The 15,755-nt window shown below is 34.9% G+C and overlaps 1 protein-coding gene across 3 annotated transcripts in view; it reads right to left on the reverse strand.

Moving 5' to 3' along the window:
* Positions 1–15,755, reverse strand: part of NCOR1 (nuclear receptor corepressor 1) — a 155,602-nt gene that overhangs the window by 107,359 nt on the left and 32,488 nt on the right. For all 3 annotated transcript variants that reach the window (XM_069481876.1, XM_069481875.1, XM_069481873.1), the window contains exons 4-6: positions 10,590–10,779; positions 5,289–5,471; positions 88–201 (exon numbers count right to left, since the gene is read on the reverse strand). In XM_069481876.1, the coding sequence (XP_069337977.1) occupies positions 88–201; positions 5,289–5,471; positions 10,590–10,779 (487 nt within the window). The remainder of the gene's footprint in view (positions 1–87; positions 202–5,288; positions 5,472–10,589; positions 10,780–15,755) is intronic.

The raw sequence follows: 15,755 nt of genomic DNA on the forward strand, positions 1-15,755 counted from the left end.
AAATTACAACAGAACACATCGTGAACTAGAAAAGGCAGAGTCAAGCGGGTTTAAGGGCTTGTGCTGCCCGAGATGGCATGAGCTTACCCGATTCTCATCATAAATAATCTGGACAATACTGCGGTGTTTCTGCTCCACAGGAGGAGGGGACACAGGCTTCTCAGGCTCAGGAGGTTTAGCTGCTTCTTCTTCAAGCTGTTGCTAAGAGATCCAAAAAGGAAGAGTCAAGCATCTGCTGCACATCACCCCTTAATTGCGAGAGATAACACACGCTACTGAGCATTACTTGCCGATTCCATAAGATAACCATCTAATCTACGAGGGTCTCATAGACCCAAGGGCTCGAAAAAAACAATCAGATTTTGACTAATAACTAAACAACACAGATCACCCAAAGTATTTTTTAAAAAACTAAGGGGAAATATCCATTAAGATTTTAATTCTGATCAATTTAAAGCAAAATAATGAGAAATTAAATTTATCGAAGGTACCCTATATACATCCACCACAATGACCTTTGATGGCACAGGAAAAACCCCTTTCATATGTTATAGAAATATAGTATATATTAATGTCTGGTAGGGAGAATACAGTAGAAAGAGTTCGAGGGTTAATCTTTAATTCAGCACAGCACCATGCAACCCTCAACCTTTCTATTTTATAGTGCTCCAGTCAAGAGGCATTGGGTACAACTACAAAAATATGTACTGCTGATATGTGCAATTATCATATAAAGCAAAAGGCTATTTGTATTAGTCTGCCCAGGTTTGAGCCTTAGGATCACTCTTTAAAAACAATGTGATCCAAGGACCCAGAAAGGTCCTTACACCTCAATCTTAACAAGTATGTAAACCACACATACATGAAGTAGGATAACAATACTATCTATCATATAGCTTTTCAAAAGGACTAAATGAATTAATACATATAAAGTACATTACAACTGTAAATGTTTAGTAAATATTACCTAGTAGTATTAGTGAAGCAGGGACTTGTATGCTTTGTCCATTGCTTTTTTTGTCCCAGCACCTAAACCAGTGCCCGATACCTAGTAAGTGCTTAATAAATATCCACATGAATAAATATAGTGTAAGTCCACTGCCTAAGATGATAAAAAAGACATCAGGTAAAGATTAAAGTTAAGTCTAGTATAAGGCCTAGAGGCAAAATTATCTGTACTACTAAGTAAGACTGTCAGTCAAAGCTTCCAGTCCTATGTCAGACCATGCCCAAATGAAAGGATAAAAATCTGCCAAGAGAGAAACTTGTAGGACACTTCTACTTTGGAACTGCAAGTACTCTTGCAGCCCATTATCTGTGTAAGCAAAAAGAAAGATATTTGGAATTCTGAGATCATTTTATGGGAATCGGTTCTTCAGTGATGCCTTTCTTTCCTGCTTAGGGAGCCGCCTTTTAGAATCCCTGTTAAGGGATAAACAATCTTCAGGAAATCACTTTGTTCTTGGTACTGAAATAGCCCTGGAACAAAATCATTGTAACTGAAAGACTAAAAACAAACAAACACACAAAAAATAAAAACTTTCTTCACCTATTTGTTCTTTTATATTAACTTAACAATTTTGTCATATTTAAAAAATAAATTTAATTGGAATTTTTATTGAAATTGTATGAAACATGATTTAGTGCAAAATGAGCACACATATTAATACTGTGTTTCTATCCAGCTATGGTATATTTATTTTCTCTACTTGTCTTTATATCCCCCAATAAAACTTGTAGCTTCTGTACATCTCATAATGGTCACACATTATATTTCACTATTTCTAGTAATTACAGTACATCTCATAGTGGTCATAGAATATATTTCATTATTTCTAATTATTATAATAGGTTACATGTGCATTTACTATGTGCTGCATATTATGCAACATATTCATTACCTCAACACATAAACAATCATGTGATTTAATTGGTGTTATCACTAGTAGTATTACCATTTTACAAGTAAAGAAACTAAAGCCAAAAGAAAGAGGAGAGGAGAAAAGAGGGGAGAAGAGGGGAGGGGAGGAGAGGGGAGGAGAGGGGAGGGGAGGAGAGGGGAGGAGAGGGGAGGGGAGGAGAGGGGAGGGGAGACCCAGTAGAATCAGATCCATAAAGACTTAAAAGAATTATCAGGCATATTATTAAAATTTAATATGATTCAATAAAAGCAAGAGAATATTAAAAAAAAAAAAGATTGAGCAGATTTGAGAGGCCAAATAAGAAATTCCAGAAATAAAAACATAATTATTAAACTGGAGACAGATTTGACAGATTACATATAATTGAAAACAAAAACGTAAACTGGAAGACAGACTGAAGAAATTGCCCAGAATGAAGCCCAAGCAAGTAAAAAATGGGAAAGAGGAGCAATTAAGAGGTATGGAAGACAAGCGAGATAAGATCTTGTATCTAACTGGAATTTCAGAAGGAGATAACGCAACTGTAAGAAAGGTATCTAAAAAAGATAATGGCTTAGGCATGAGTAATCCTAGCACTCTGGGAGGCCCAGGCGGGTGGATTGCTGGAGGTCAGGAGCTCAAGGCCTGCCTGAGCAAGAGCGAGACCCCGTCTCTACTAAAAATAGAAAGAAATGATTTGGACAGCTAAAAATATATATAGAAAAAAATTAGCCAGGCATGGTGGCGCATGCCTGTAGTCTCAGCTACTTGGGAGTCTGAGACAGAAGGATTGCTTAAGCCCAGGAGTTTGAGGTTGCTGTAAGCTAGGCTGACGCCACGGCACTCTAGCCAGGGCAACAGAGCGAGACTCTGTCTAAAAAAAAAAAGATAATGGCTTAGAATTTTCCAGAAGTAATGAAAAACTCCACCCCTGATATATAGGAAGGATGGATTCAAGTTGGATAGATTTAACAACAACAACAAAAAACCCTACACCTAAATGCATCATAGTAAAAATAACAGAACCCAAAGAAAAAGATGATGTTGAAAGCAGCTAGAGAGAAAATTTTAATCTAAATTCATAAAGGAATAAAAATTAGACCAAGGGCTAATATCTTAAAAACGGAAGCCAGAAGATAGTATATTGAGAGAAAATAACCACATACCAAATGAAAATATCTTTTAATAAACAGGCTTAAATAAAAAACATGTAAGTCATAAAAACCAAAAAATACTGAAATTTCCAACAGAACTTCACTAAAGAAAATTCTAAAGGATGTTCTTCAAGCAGTAGGGTATTCTCCTAGATGGAAGAACTGAGTTTTAAGAAGAAATAAAATGACAAATACATGGGTAACCCTACATGAACACTGACTATATAATATATAGTTTCCAGTGGATTAAAGAATGTGAGAAGCAAAACTATAGAACTCCAAAAGATAACACAGCAAAGCTACATTAATGAGGTAGTCTCATATAAAACCTAAATCCTATTCACCAAAAGCACTATTAGGATCAAAGACCCAAATGCAAGAGTTTATAAAACTATAAAATTTATAGAAGAAAACATAGGTGTAAATCTTTGTGACCTTGGCTTAAGCAATATAGTTCTTAACTATAACACCAAATGCACAAGTGATAAGAGAAAAATAATTGGACTTCATCAAAATCAAAAACTTTTGTACATCAAAGGATACTATCAGGAAAATGAAAAGACAACCCAAAGAATGAGAGACAATATCTACAAGTTATACAGCTGATGAGGGCCTAATATCTAGAATATGAAGGCTCTCAACAAAAAGATAAATAACCCAGTTAAATAATGAAAAAAGGATCTGAATGGACATTTCTCTATAAAAGATATACACATGGCCAATAAGCACATGAAAAAGATGCTCATAATTAGTCATTAAGGAAATACAAATTAAAACCACAATCAGATCCCACTTCACATCTACTAGGATGGCTATTGAAAAAAAAGGAAAATAACAAATGTTGGCAAGGAGGCAGAGAAAGTGGAACACTCACACTCTGTTGGTGGGAATGTAAAATGATACAGCCACTTTGTAAAATAGTTTGGCAGTTTCTCAAAAATCTAAATGTAGATTTACCATATGACCCACTCCTAGGTATATATCCAAGAAAACTGAATGTCTACACAAAAACTAGTACATGAATCTCATAGCAGCATTATTCATAATAGTCAAAAAGTGGACACAACCCAAATATCCATCAACTAATGAACGAATAAACAAAACAGAATATACCCATGCAGTGGAATTTAGCCATAATAGTAATGAAGTGCTGATACGGCATGGGTGAATCTTGAAAACATGCTACATAAATGAAGCCAAACACAAAAGGTCACATACGATTCTGTTTATTTGAAATGTTCAGAACAGGCTAACCCACAGAGACAGAGAATAGATTAGTGGTTGCCAGGCACTAGGGCAAGCGGGAAGTGGGGAGTAACTGCTAGTAAGTAACAGTTTCTTTTTGAAGTGATAAAAATATTCTGGAATTAGTGGTGATAGATGTATAATTTTATGAATACATTAAAAGCACTTAACTGCACATTTTGAAAGGGTGAATATTGTGGTATATTAATTATACTTCAATTTTTAAAAAATCCTCCTTCAAAAGAACTATTGAAAAAAAGTGAAATAAGCTACAAATTAGCCAATATCTATTACACACATCTGACAAGAAAATTCAAGAAATCATAAAAAGAAGAAAACGACAAAATAAGAGAATACAGACAAAAGACTCGAAGGATGCACATAAGGAACACAAATAACCCATAAACAAATGAAATTAAGCTAAGCCTCATTCCTAATCATGGAAATGCAACTTAAAGTCACTGTGAGAACTATTTCACATCCAATTGAAAAAATAAAATACCAAGTACAGGCAAAGATATGCACAAACTGGTACCCATATATGCTGCCAGTAGGAATATAAAATGGTACTACTATTTTAGCAAATTTGGTATCATCTAGTACATTTGATGATGTGCATAATCTCAAACCAAGCAATGCCATTCCTGGACGTATGCCCCAGAAAACCTATACATGTGAACCCAAACCAGCACCATTGTATGGAATAGCAAAAAACTAGAAAAAAACAAAAACCAATTGAAACATCCAAAATACGAGGGACAAACAAATTTTGCCACCTATGATCATATAATCAGACAATCCAAAAGGGAAATGAATGAATGAAATGAAAGAAACTATAATAACAGCAAAAAAACAGCAAGTCATAGAATATATAAGCCATGATTCCTTTTACATAAAGTTACAAAATACAGAAAATTCCAAATTATCTTCCTTAGGGAGACAAACATATATTCTTAAAATATATTAAGCAGTAAAAACATTCACTTACTTGTTTCTTTTTCAATTTAAGGATCTGCTGTTCTACTTTTGCAATTTCTCGATCTACACGATCCATACTCTGAATTAACTCTTCCTTTGAAAGTTTTGAAGGTGAAGCATTTTGATCATCTCCACATGGTTGCCCAGAGATTGGAGAGGAGGGAGCTTCATGTTTGCCTCCAAATGCTGGATCCTTTGGAGAAAAAAACCAAGAACAATTTACTTCTCACTAATAGCCAATGTTAGAGTCAAGATTGACTTAAAGGAAGAAGTCAATTTTAACACATAGCAGAGCCACGTGTATTGTGTGTGTGTCTCTCTCTCTGTCTCTGTCTCTCAAGAGATGGGGTCTCACTGTTACTCAGACTGGAGTACAGTGGCACAATCTTAGCTCATTGCACATTCCAAGTCCTGGCCTCAAGCGATTCTCCCGCCTCAGTCTGTCTAGTTGCTGGGATTACAGGCTTGAGTTACCACACCCAGCTACATGTACTATTTCTCCAATGGCAGTCCTTAAGTAGCAATTTTCTTATCCACACACACATGCAAGTATATGTACACAAACTCCATGGATGTTTATACCACTTTTATAGTTTAGATATACAATTTAATATTTTGAAGACCCTGAAAGCCATACAGAGTGAGGTGGCCAGGTGTTGATCAGCCTCTAGTGTAACAATATTGACACTGCAGAGAGTTTTTGGGGAAATAATAGTGCAATCAACGCAAAGGAAGACACCAATTTCTCAGCCATTTCCTTGCAATGGCTCTTCAAAAGGTTTGAACAAGTAGGCTGAGAAATAAGTAGAACTTGTTGCCCACTCAACTCAACAGCTGTGACATGGGCAAGAGCTCCTATCAAAAAGTTCTTGGGCTTTCCAAGGACCAAAATTGAGGCACAGACGTCATAGAAATGGCCTAAGAACTTCTGTTGCTACTATCACTGTGCCTACCTTCATAAAGAGCAACTATGCCTGCCCAAACTACAGATGTTATAAAGATATAACATCTCTTTAGCCAAAAACATCCCATCCCACCTACAAATCAGCAGAGAACTGTAGCAGAACGAAAATCCCTCCACCCAAAATCTATCACCACCTAACAGACACACATCCCCTTGTTAATTTGCAATCTGAGGTAAAGATATAAGAAATATTAAAAAACACATGAATTTTAGATTAAGGTACAGTTTTCTTTAGTCTATAAAGGATAGTTCACAGGATTATAAAACCCTAAAATATATTTAATAACAATTAAGTAACTGTGAAAAATCTGTACCAAGAATGCATACAGGAGATACCTGGATAGTTGTTACAGAACACCTTGGTACAGAAATTTCAGCTAAAATATAACATGTATATTGCTGAAAAGCTTCATATTCTATAATAGTATGCACTGAATATAAGAGGACTTCTGGGAAAATAAAGTTCTGGCTATACCCTAAAACTTGTACAATTCTGCAAGGAAAGCACCACAAAATAAAAAATTAACAATTTAATAGACTTCATATACAGTTAAAGTTCCAATATCATTTGCATTTGGCATACAGGCAATCTTTGGCAGCCTTAAGCCCTGTAGTTTATGATTCCTCTGCTAAAATGTAAACCTTTGAGGTCCATAGGCCTCCAAAAGAAAACAGTATATTTCATCAAAATAAAAAATGAGATTTGGGCTATAGCCATCTTTATCAACCTTAGAAAACAAAAAATACAGAGGAAAATGTCTTCACAGCATCTTTTCAACACTCAAATCTTCACTAACAATGTGTGAAGCGCAGCAGTTCTTGAATTCACTGAACCACCTACTACTTGCACTAAATAAAGATTAAATATAGAATTTTCACATTTTCTTAAGGTCTTCAGATGCTGTGAAGCCTCTTTCTTTAATTATGACACAGCTTCCTCCTGAGAACATTCAAGCAATAATGTATAGGGACAAATCTTTAGTGAAGCACCAGAACCTCCATGTTATGTTAATATCATTCTCCTACCACATATGCATAAACTAATTTTATTACAAAAACATGTATAATAGCAAAACAGATAATATTTTGATTTAGTAGATTCAGCTCCCTAGGTGATTGTGATGCATGCTCTTAGAACTACTGTTATAAATCGATATTTTCCACTGACTCCCTTTCTAGTTAAACATTTAACAAAAAAATTCTTCGAGTGTCTATTTCTATGATAGGAACTAGGTACAGAGTGGTGATTAAAACAAACATGATCCCCACCTTCATGGAGCTTACAATCTTGTGTTGGAACATCCAGACAGCTATTTTGAAGAAAAAGAATTAGATTCCTACCTCATATCTTGTATCAAAATAAAAGCCAAATAATAGCAAACATTTGCAAGAGCTTATTAGCAAATCTCAAAAACAAACAACAACAACAACAACAAAAACAAGGATTCACATTATCTTTAGCTCAGGAAGGCCAAAAGCAAAAGACATAAAAGACAGTATATAAAAAAAGATGAATCAAAATAAAAAACACAATCTTCTGCTTATCAAAATAGTAACAACAAATTCAAAAGGCAAATGATGAAATGGGAAAACCATTTGCAAAACATGGACTCTAAAAAACTCAACATAAAATAAAAAATAAACCACAGAAAAATGGGCAAGATATGAAAAAACAATTTACAAAAGGGGAAAGATGAATAACCAATAAACAAATGAAAAAATGTTAAATGTTACTAACAAATAAATGCAAGGTAAATACAATCATCTAGCAAATGAACAATCTTTTTTTAAAATAAATATGTGGTATCAGCAAGGATAGAAAAGCAGTGGGTACCTTTATACACTGCTGTCAGGAGTAAGAGTTGGTCCTATTCTTTTGCAGGGCCATCTGGAAATACCCACTGAAAGCCTTAAAAATATGTCAACTCTGGTCTGTAATTAATTATACTAATAGGAATTTACCTTAAGAAAATAAGTAAGAATGTATACAAAAAACTCAGCCTAAAGAACATATGTCACAACATAGTACTGTGAATAAACAGGTAACCTAAATGTGTGATAACTGATTAAATAAATGATTTTATATTCATATATGGAATGCTACGTAACCACTAACAATACAATTGTAAATTTACTGTCACAAAAAGCAGCTCATGATATATTTAAGCAAAAATAAAGTTAAACAGAATGCACAAAGTGAGCACATTAAAATATGCCTACAAATAGGGAAGAGTAAACACTAAAACGTTAACAATGATTTCTAAGCGGTAAGACTGTAGGTAACTTTTTCCTTCAAGCTTATCTAATTCTTCTATAAATGACACACCGTGAACTCAACAATAGTTAAAGAAAGAAAAAAACCTGACAAATGTTAATTCTTTTTAAATCCTTAGTAGGTAGCAGCAGTAGTAATCATGGTCTAGACCTTAGGGGGAAAAGCAGGACTAGGGGTAAGGGGTCCTGGGTTTTCAGTTCCAACTCAGGAGGCACTACCTAGGTCACTTAATTTTTCTTAACACCTGGTTTCTCAACTACGAAATGGAATTAGGTCATACTATGATTCAACATGTCACATTTTAACAAATGAATTTTAAAGACCCCTTTCTGATAGAAAAAAAATTCAAGAGCTATAAATTACATAGGTGGAAATTTATTCAGCCGTGGAGGACCTTTAATTCACTATATTTTTAAATTACTTTTTTTTTAATGCACCAAAACTTTTGTTATAAACCTCACAAACTATTGTATGATATAATTATTTAACATGATTAGGTGGGTTGCAAAATCTCAAAAGCTTAGCTAATTTTCTAGCTTATCATAAAGAGTTTTTCCCCACCCTAATGAATAATTATGAAAAATTTCAAATTTACATAAAAGTTGAAAAAAACAGTATAATGAGCACTCATCTATCCTTCATCTAGATTCATCACTAGTTAATATTTTGCTACATGTATTTGTTTTCTTTGTATACACACACTCCTTTTTTTGTTTACTGAAATATTTGAAAATAAATTGCAGACATATTTACTATATTTTAAATCACTTTTCATTGCATAAAAACTCCAAGAAAATGTGTCAGCACTTATTTATCTGATATCAGGGTAGAAAGGGCAAGTAGCCAAAAAAGTAAATAAATTTTATGGGAAACAGATTTGATGACAAAACTTTTTAAACCTCAGCATGGTAAAAAAAAAAAAAAAAAAAAATTTAAAGGAAAATTGACACTAAAAAACCTAGGAAAAATACTAACTTAAGTTAGTAAAAAGGTTAACACTTTGCTGTTAAAAGTTTTAAAAATTAGTTTATTCTTTCTAAAACAAATTTTATTCAGCACCTACTAACCGCCAGGTACTTAGTAACCTGCAGATTTAATGATAAGCAAAACAGACAGTTGAAAAAGATAAATATGGCAACAAAACAAGAGCACAATAGACACATGCACATTTCACAACAGAAGGTAAATAACAATAAACACAAGGGGAATAATGGTTTGATCTTAACAGAACTCATAAATTCACAATATATATTGTTTGACATGTCACGAAATATAGCTAAATATCAAAAGTAGTTCTCTCTGTACAGCACAGTAACTACAGTTAATACTTGTGTATTATATACTTAAAAATTGCTAAGAGAATAGATTTTAAATGTTCTCACCACAAAAACTGAGGTGACAAATATGTTAATTACCTTGACTTAATCATCAATCATTTCACAATGTATACATATATCAAAATATCGCACAGTACACCAGAAATATATATAATTTTTATTCTTCTATTATACCACAATAAAACTGGGGGAGGCGGTCTTTATCTCCAAGTTATAGAAGTATAGGTAACTTTTCCCTTCTTTATTTTCCAAGTTTTCTGTGTATATCACTTATAAAATTAGGAACAAACATTTTTCCGTATAAAAATTTTAAGCACAGTTAAACCTCACCTAATATGTGTTTTCTCCCATGTAGAAAATTAACAAACTGCTACTGAATTTAAGGGGCTTATTTAAAATTTTATTTAAATTTCACAAAACTAGTAGTCTTGCCTACCTCTGACCACATTTTATAGCCCAGCAAGCCAAAATGCTTGAGAACATCCAATAGAAATTTTTCCTTACAGCAGTCCTCTCAGATTGTTTTCACTTTCTGAAGTGAAAAGTACTGATTTTAACAGTCTGGAGCCCTCCAGCCTGTGGTTTTTAGTTTTGTTTAACAAATTTCTTACTTTCCCATAGCACCAACCTTCAGAGACTGGCATAACTGAACTTTCTCTGAGGTGCAGTGCCCAAATATGACTAAATAAACACTGCAAACCTACAACTCCACCGGGTAAGAGAACAAACATTTACCTTCTTAGCATCTGCAGACCTCAGCCCTTCGGGCAGTGTGTGCACTAGAGGTAAGACCGCAGCACTGACGCGCTGGAAATGGGAGTCGGAAACCTGCTCCAGACGTGGGCGCTTGGATTCCAGTGAATCATGATCCACCGGGGATGGGCCTGGGTGAAACTGTTCATATCCCGTTCTCCTTTCTTGAGGCCTGATACACACAAAGAAAATAAGCACTTAGGCCGGCATGGTGGCGCACACCTATAATCCCAGCGCTTTGGGGGGCGGAGGCAGGAGGATCACTTGAGCCCAGGAGTCTGAGGTTGCTGTGAGCTAGGCTGACGCCATGGGACTCTAGCCCAGGCAACAGAGCAAGACTCTGTCTCAAAAAAAATAAAAAATAAAAAAATAAATAAATTCTCAAATCTCGTTCAACACGTAGAATCCCATTATCTTATTAAAATTCAGCATGTCACAAAAAATGATGGAGTAGGAAGCTTCAACAACAAGACAAAGATGACTGCTTTCACCACTTATAGTCAATATGGTATTGGAAATTCTTTTCAGAGCATTAGGCCAAAAAAAAAAAAAAAAAAAAAAGAACTAAAAGGCATGTATCTAAATGGGAAAGGAAGAAGTAAAAATATTTCTTTTCACAGATGACATGATCTCATATGCAGAAAACCCTACAAACTGTTAGAGCTAATAAATGAATACAGCAAAGTTGCAGGATACGAAATCAACACACGAAATTCAGCTGTATTCTATACACTATCATTGGACAATCTGAAAATGAAATTTAAAAAAAATACCATTTATAACAGTACCTGAAAGAATATAGTTAAGAATAAAATTGACTAAGGAGTCTCAAGACTTAAATTCTGAAAACCACAAAACACTGCTCGAAGAAATAAAAGAAGACTTAAATAAAGAGTAAGAAAGTTGATGTTCAAGTATCAGAAGAAAATGTTAAGATGACAATACTTCATGATGAAATCTTGCTATGAAAAAAAAAAACAACAAAAATGTGACAATACTACACAAAGCAACCTACAAATCCAATGTAATCTCGATCAAATCCCACTGGCCTTTTTTCCACAAAAATAGAAAAACGCATAAAAAAATTCATATGGAATCTCAAAGGACCCCAAATGGTCAAAACAATCATGGAAAAGAAAAAGTTAGAGAACTCACACTCCACAATTTCAAACCTTACTGAAAAGCTACAGTAATCAAAAGATCCATCCTCCACTGAGGCCAGAGGTAATCTATCAAAAACTAGCATCCAGCATTAAAAAGGCCAAGTTCATCAACACAGTACACAGAACCAAAGCCACTGCTAGCCTGAGGGAAGATTTTGTGTGAATTCTCCCTTTCCATGAGCAAATGGGACCCTCTGTTGCAGAGGCCTGGTAAGTCAGTCATGCCTGGGTTGGGTTTCAGCTCTCAATTGCCCCCTCAGCTGGAATACAACCTACAAAAGCATAATTTTCAGGTATTACATTTCCATTCCAACAACTCTGCCTGTGAGATTTACCAAAGCCAGAAGAAGCACACTCAGTCCTAGAGAAGAAACTAAGGCAACCAGGCAACAGGACAATTAAAAAAAACACATTGAGTATGAGAAGGGCTCTTTCTATCAAGAAATCAAAATACTTTCTATTTCACCCCACCAATCCTTTTTAGAAGAAAAAAACCTATTCATGCATAAATAAGTAAATATATAACTTAACACTGTTTAAAATTTCAGAACTTTAAGTCAATCATGAAAAAATCTTTGTTAAAACAAATACAATTTTAGGCCCAGTGGGCTGGCTCATATCTGCCAAGGCCAGAGGGTCGCTTGAAGCCAGGAGTTCAAGACTACCCTAAGCCACATAGCAAGATCCCATCTCTAAAAAAAACAAAAAACATAGAATAATTAGCCGGGCATGGTGGAGCATGCCTGTAGTCCCAGCTAGCCAGGAGTTCGAGGCTCCAGTGAGCCCTAATGACACTGTTACACTCCACCCTAGGCAATAAACTGAGACCCTGTCTCAAAACAACCAACCAGAAATTTAACTTAAAATGAAAGGAATTGCTATATTCCAGATAAATGCTCCTTTGTCACAAGAAATCAGTTCCTAAAAAATCCTTGGTTAAGAGTAAGGAAAACAATTATGGAAAGAATTAAGAAGGTGAAGTTTTGAGGTTTTTTAACCTAATATTTCCAGTTTAGAAGTACCAAGTCACTCATTCTGTGAACACTTCAAATGCATACAAATCTTTAAACATTCTCCAACACAACTTAACCTCTAGATTTTTGGAGGCTATATTATTTTTACTTTGTCAAGATTTAATATTTACATTATGTTACAGAACCATAATTTATCTAGTTGTCTCATATTTCAGTGGGTTTACGGCTAACTACCAATCCTTTTACCACGGCTTCCATTCTTTCTTCAGCCAGATTCTATCATCTAGAAATTCTTCAAGAAGTTTTAGACGCTGTAATTGCTCAGTGCTTTCCTGTCTAAGAACGTCTGCCTGTTGCTTTTATTCTTAAACTGCCTGGTATAATCTTCTTGGATATCAATTTCTTCCTCTCAGAACTTTGTAGCTATTGTTTCACTATCTTCTGCCACTCAGTTCTGCTATGTAGAAGTTTAAAGCAAGACTCTCTCTTCTACTCTCAGGAGGATTTATTTTGCTTCCTGAATTTCTAATTCTTTTACTTATCCTTGAACTTTTAATAACTCAACTAGGATCTGCCTTGGTTTTGGTCATTTTGTATAAATTTTTCCTACAATAAGGAATGTTCTATCAACCTACAGAGTTCTTCCTTAACTTGAAGGGGGAAAAATTTTTTTTGTAATGAATAATATGTCTGTTCCTTTACCAGATTCTCCATCTCAGAAACATATGTTCTTATCATATGCTGGGTGATCTTTATTTGTCCTCCATATTTTCAATTTCTTCCTAATTGCCTACATCTTTGTCCTTTTCTTCTGCATTCACTGATTATCTCAAGACTTTCTTCCACAACAAAAGTTAACTTTTAACCATATCTACTTCATTTCTTGTTCTTTCTCATTTTATATATTGACTTTATAATGGTGGGCTTGGGAGCACTTGAATGTCCAGTCTATCATTTTATCTCATTTGTCTGTCTGTTCTTTTTTTTTTTTAATAATTCATTATTGTAAGTTCACTTTAGTGCACAGCACTAATGAAGCATGTTCTCAGTTTATGTTTCTTTATACCAGGGGTTTTATTTTGGGGATATCACGTTACTTTAATTTTCTTTTCCAGGAATATATTTGCCCTGCTCATGCCGCTCCTTACCCTCCTGCTCAAGTACACTGTGGCAACCCTATCCAGGCCTTCTATTTGGTGTGGAATAGCATGCGTGGGTTTTCCTTGGTTATTTCCACTTTGCCTGGCATGTGTTTGTCTTCTCTGTGCCACAAATGGAGGACTGGGTATGGCTTTCTATATACTTTGCTGCAGCCTGAGGGAGCAGGGAAGTAGGGCAAAGGAGAGAAAAACTGGCTGGGGTCTAACAGCTTTTGCCAAGGATCCTGGCCCACTCCATCAGCCAGACATGTAAACCACTCCCGAGGGTTTGGCTCATCACTTTACAAAATGGCTCACCGTGACTGCCCTTCCTGCAGCCCCTGAGAAACCAGGAGGGTATAAAGGGAATTCCTAAGCAAACCATTCATCACCACCCCCATTTAAATCTTCTCCAACCTGTCCGTACTCATGAGAAATCCTAAGATTTTACTGACCCTCTTTCTTTCCTGAGTATTGCTTCGAGAGTAGAAATAAAACACAGAAGGCCAGACATTCAAAAGTCTTCTAATGCCTTCCTCGAATCCCACTTTTCCAAGTTTATGGCAGTGGATGTATGGCCTTCCTTGTTTATAAAGGGTGTATTTTTAGCTTTTTTTTTTTTTTTAAAAAGCAATCTACTTTTGTATATTTGCTAGATTTTTATGGGGGGAGCTTGATCTGAATTCTCTTCAAAAACTTCACCAAGAAACTTATTCTATAACAATTTTAAATATAGTCAAATAATTTCAAATCTTTCATCATCTTAAAACCTAAATAGTAAACACATTCTTAAAACAAGAATCAGGCTCCTTATAAAACTACTGAAACAAGAAAGCTAGAAAGGAAATTTAACAAAAGTACTTACATTTCAAAATACTTTAGAATTCATATAAATAACATAAAAAAATGAAAGTGAAGAAATCACAACACATGCCTCAGAAATAAACAGGATCATAAGGAACTATTATGAAATTATATGCTAACAAATAGGATAATATAGAGGAAATGGATAAATTCCCAGAAAAATGCAACCTACCAAGATTGAGTCAGGAAGAAATAGAAAGCCTGAGTAGACCAATAACAAAGCAATTTAAGAAGTAATCAAAAACCTCCCAACAAAGAGAAGTCTAGGACCAGATGACTTCACAGCTGAATTCTACCAAATATTCAAACAAGAATTAATACCAATTCTTCTTAAGCTTTTCCAAAATACAGAGCTAGAGGAAATACTTCCAAATACATTTTATGAAGCCAGCTTTCCTTTGATATCTAAGTCAAAGACAGCAAAAGAAAAGACAGCTACAGACCAACCTCTCTGATAAACTTGATGAAAAATCCTCAATAAAATAATAGCAAACTGAACTCAACAACACATCATTCTATATCATAACCAAGCGGGATTTATCCCTGGCGTGCAAGGCCAGTTTATACACAACAATCAACGGGATACATCACATTAAGAGAAGTAATAAAGACATTGGGAAAAAGACCTGAACAGACATTTCTATAAAGACGACATAAAAATGGCCAACTGGTATATAAAAAGGTGCCCAACATCGCTAATCATAAGGAAAATGCAAATTAAAACCATAGTGAGATATCACCTCATAGCCATAAGGATGACTATTCTCCAAAAGTCTTCGGATAAATGTTGGCAAGGTTGTGGAGAAAAAGGAACCTAGAACACCGTGGGTGGGAATGAAGCCATTACAGAGAGAAGTATGGAAGCTTCTGAAGAAATTACAAATAGACTTACCATATAACCCAAGAATCCCTCTTCTCTGAGAATATGCCCAAAGGAAACAAAATCAAAACCTCATAAAGATATCTGCACTCCCATGTTCACTGCAGCCTTATTCACGATAGACAAGA

The sequence above is a fragment of the Eulemur rufifrons genome, chromosome 9, assembly GCF_041146395.1.
Source record: "Eulemur rufifrons isolate Redbay chromosome 9, OSU_ERuf_1, whole genome shotgun sequence".
In the NCBI taxonomy this organism is placed as follows: domain Eukaryota; kingdom Metazoa; phylum Chordata; class Mammalia; order Primates; family Lemuridae; genus Eulemur; species Eulemur rufifrons.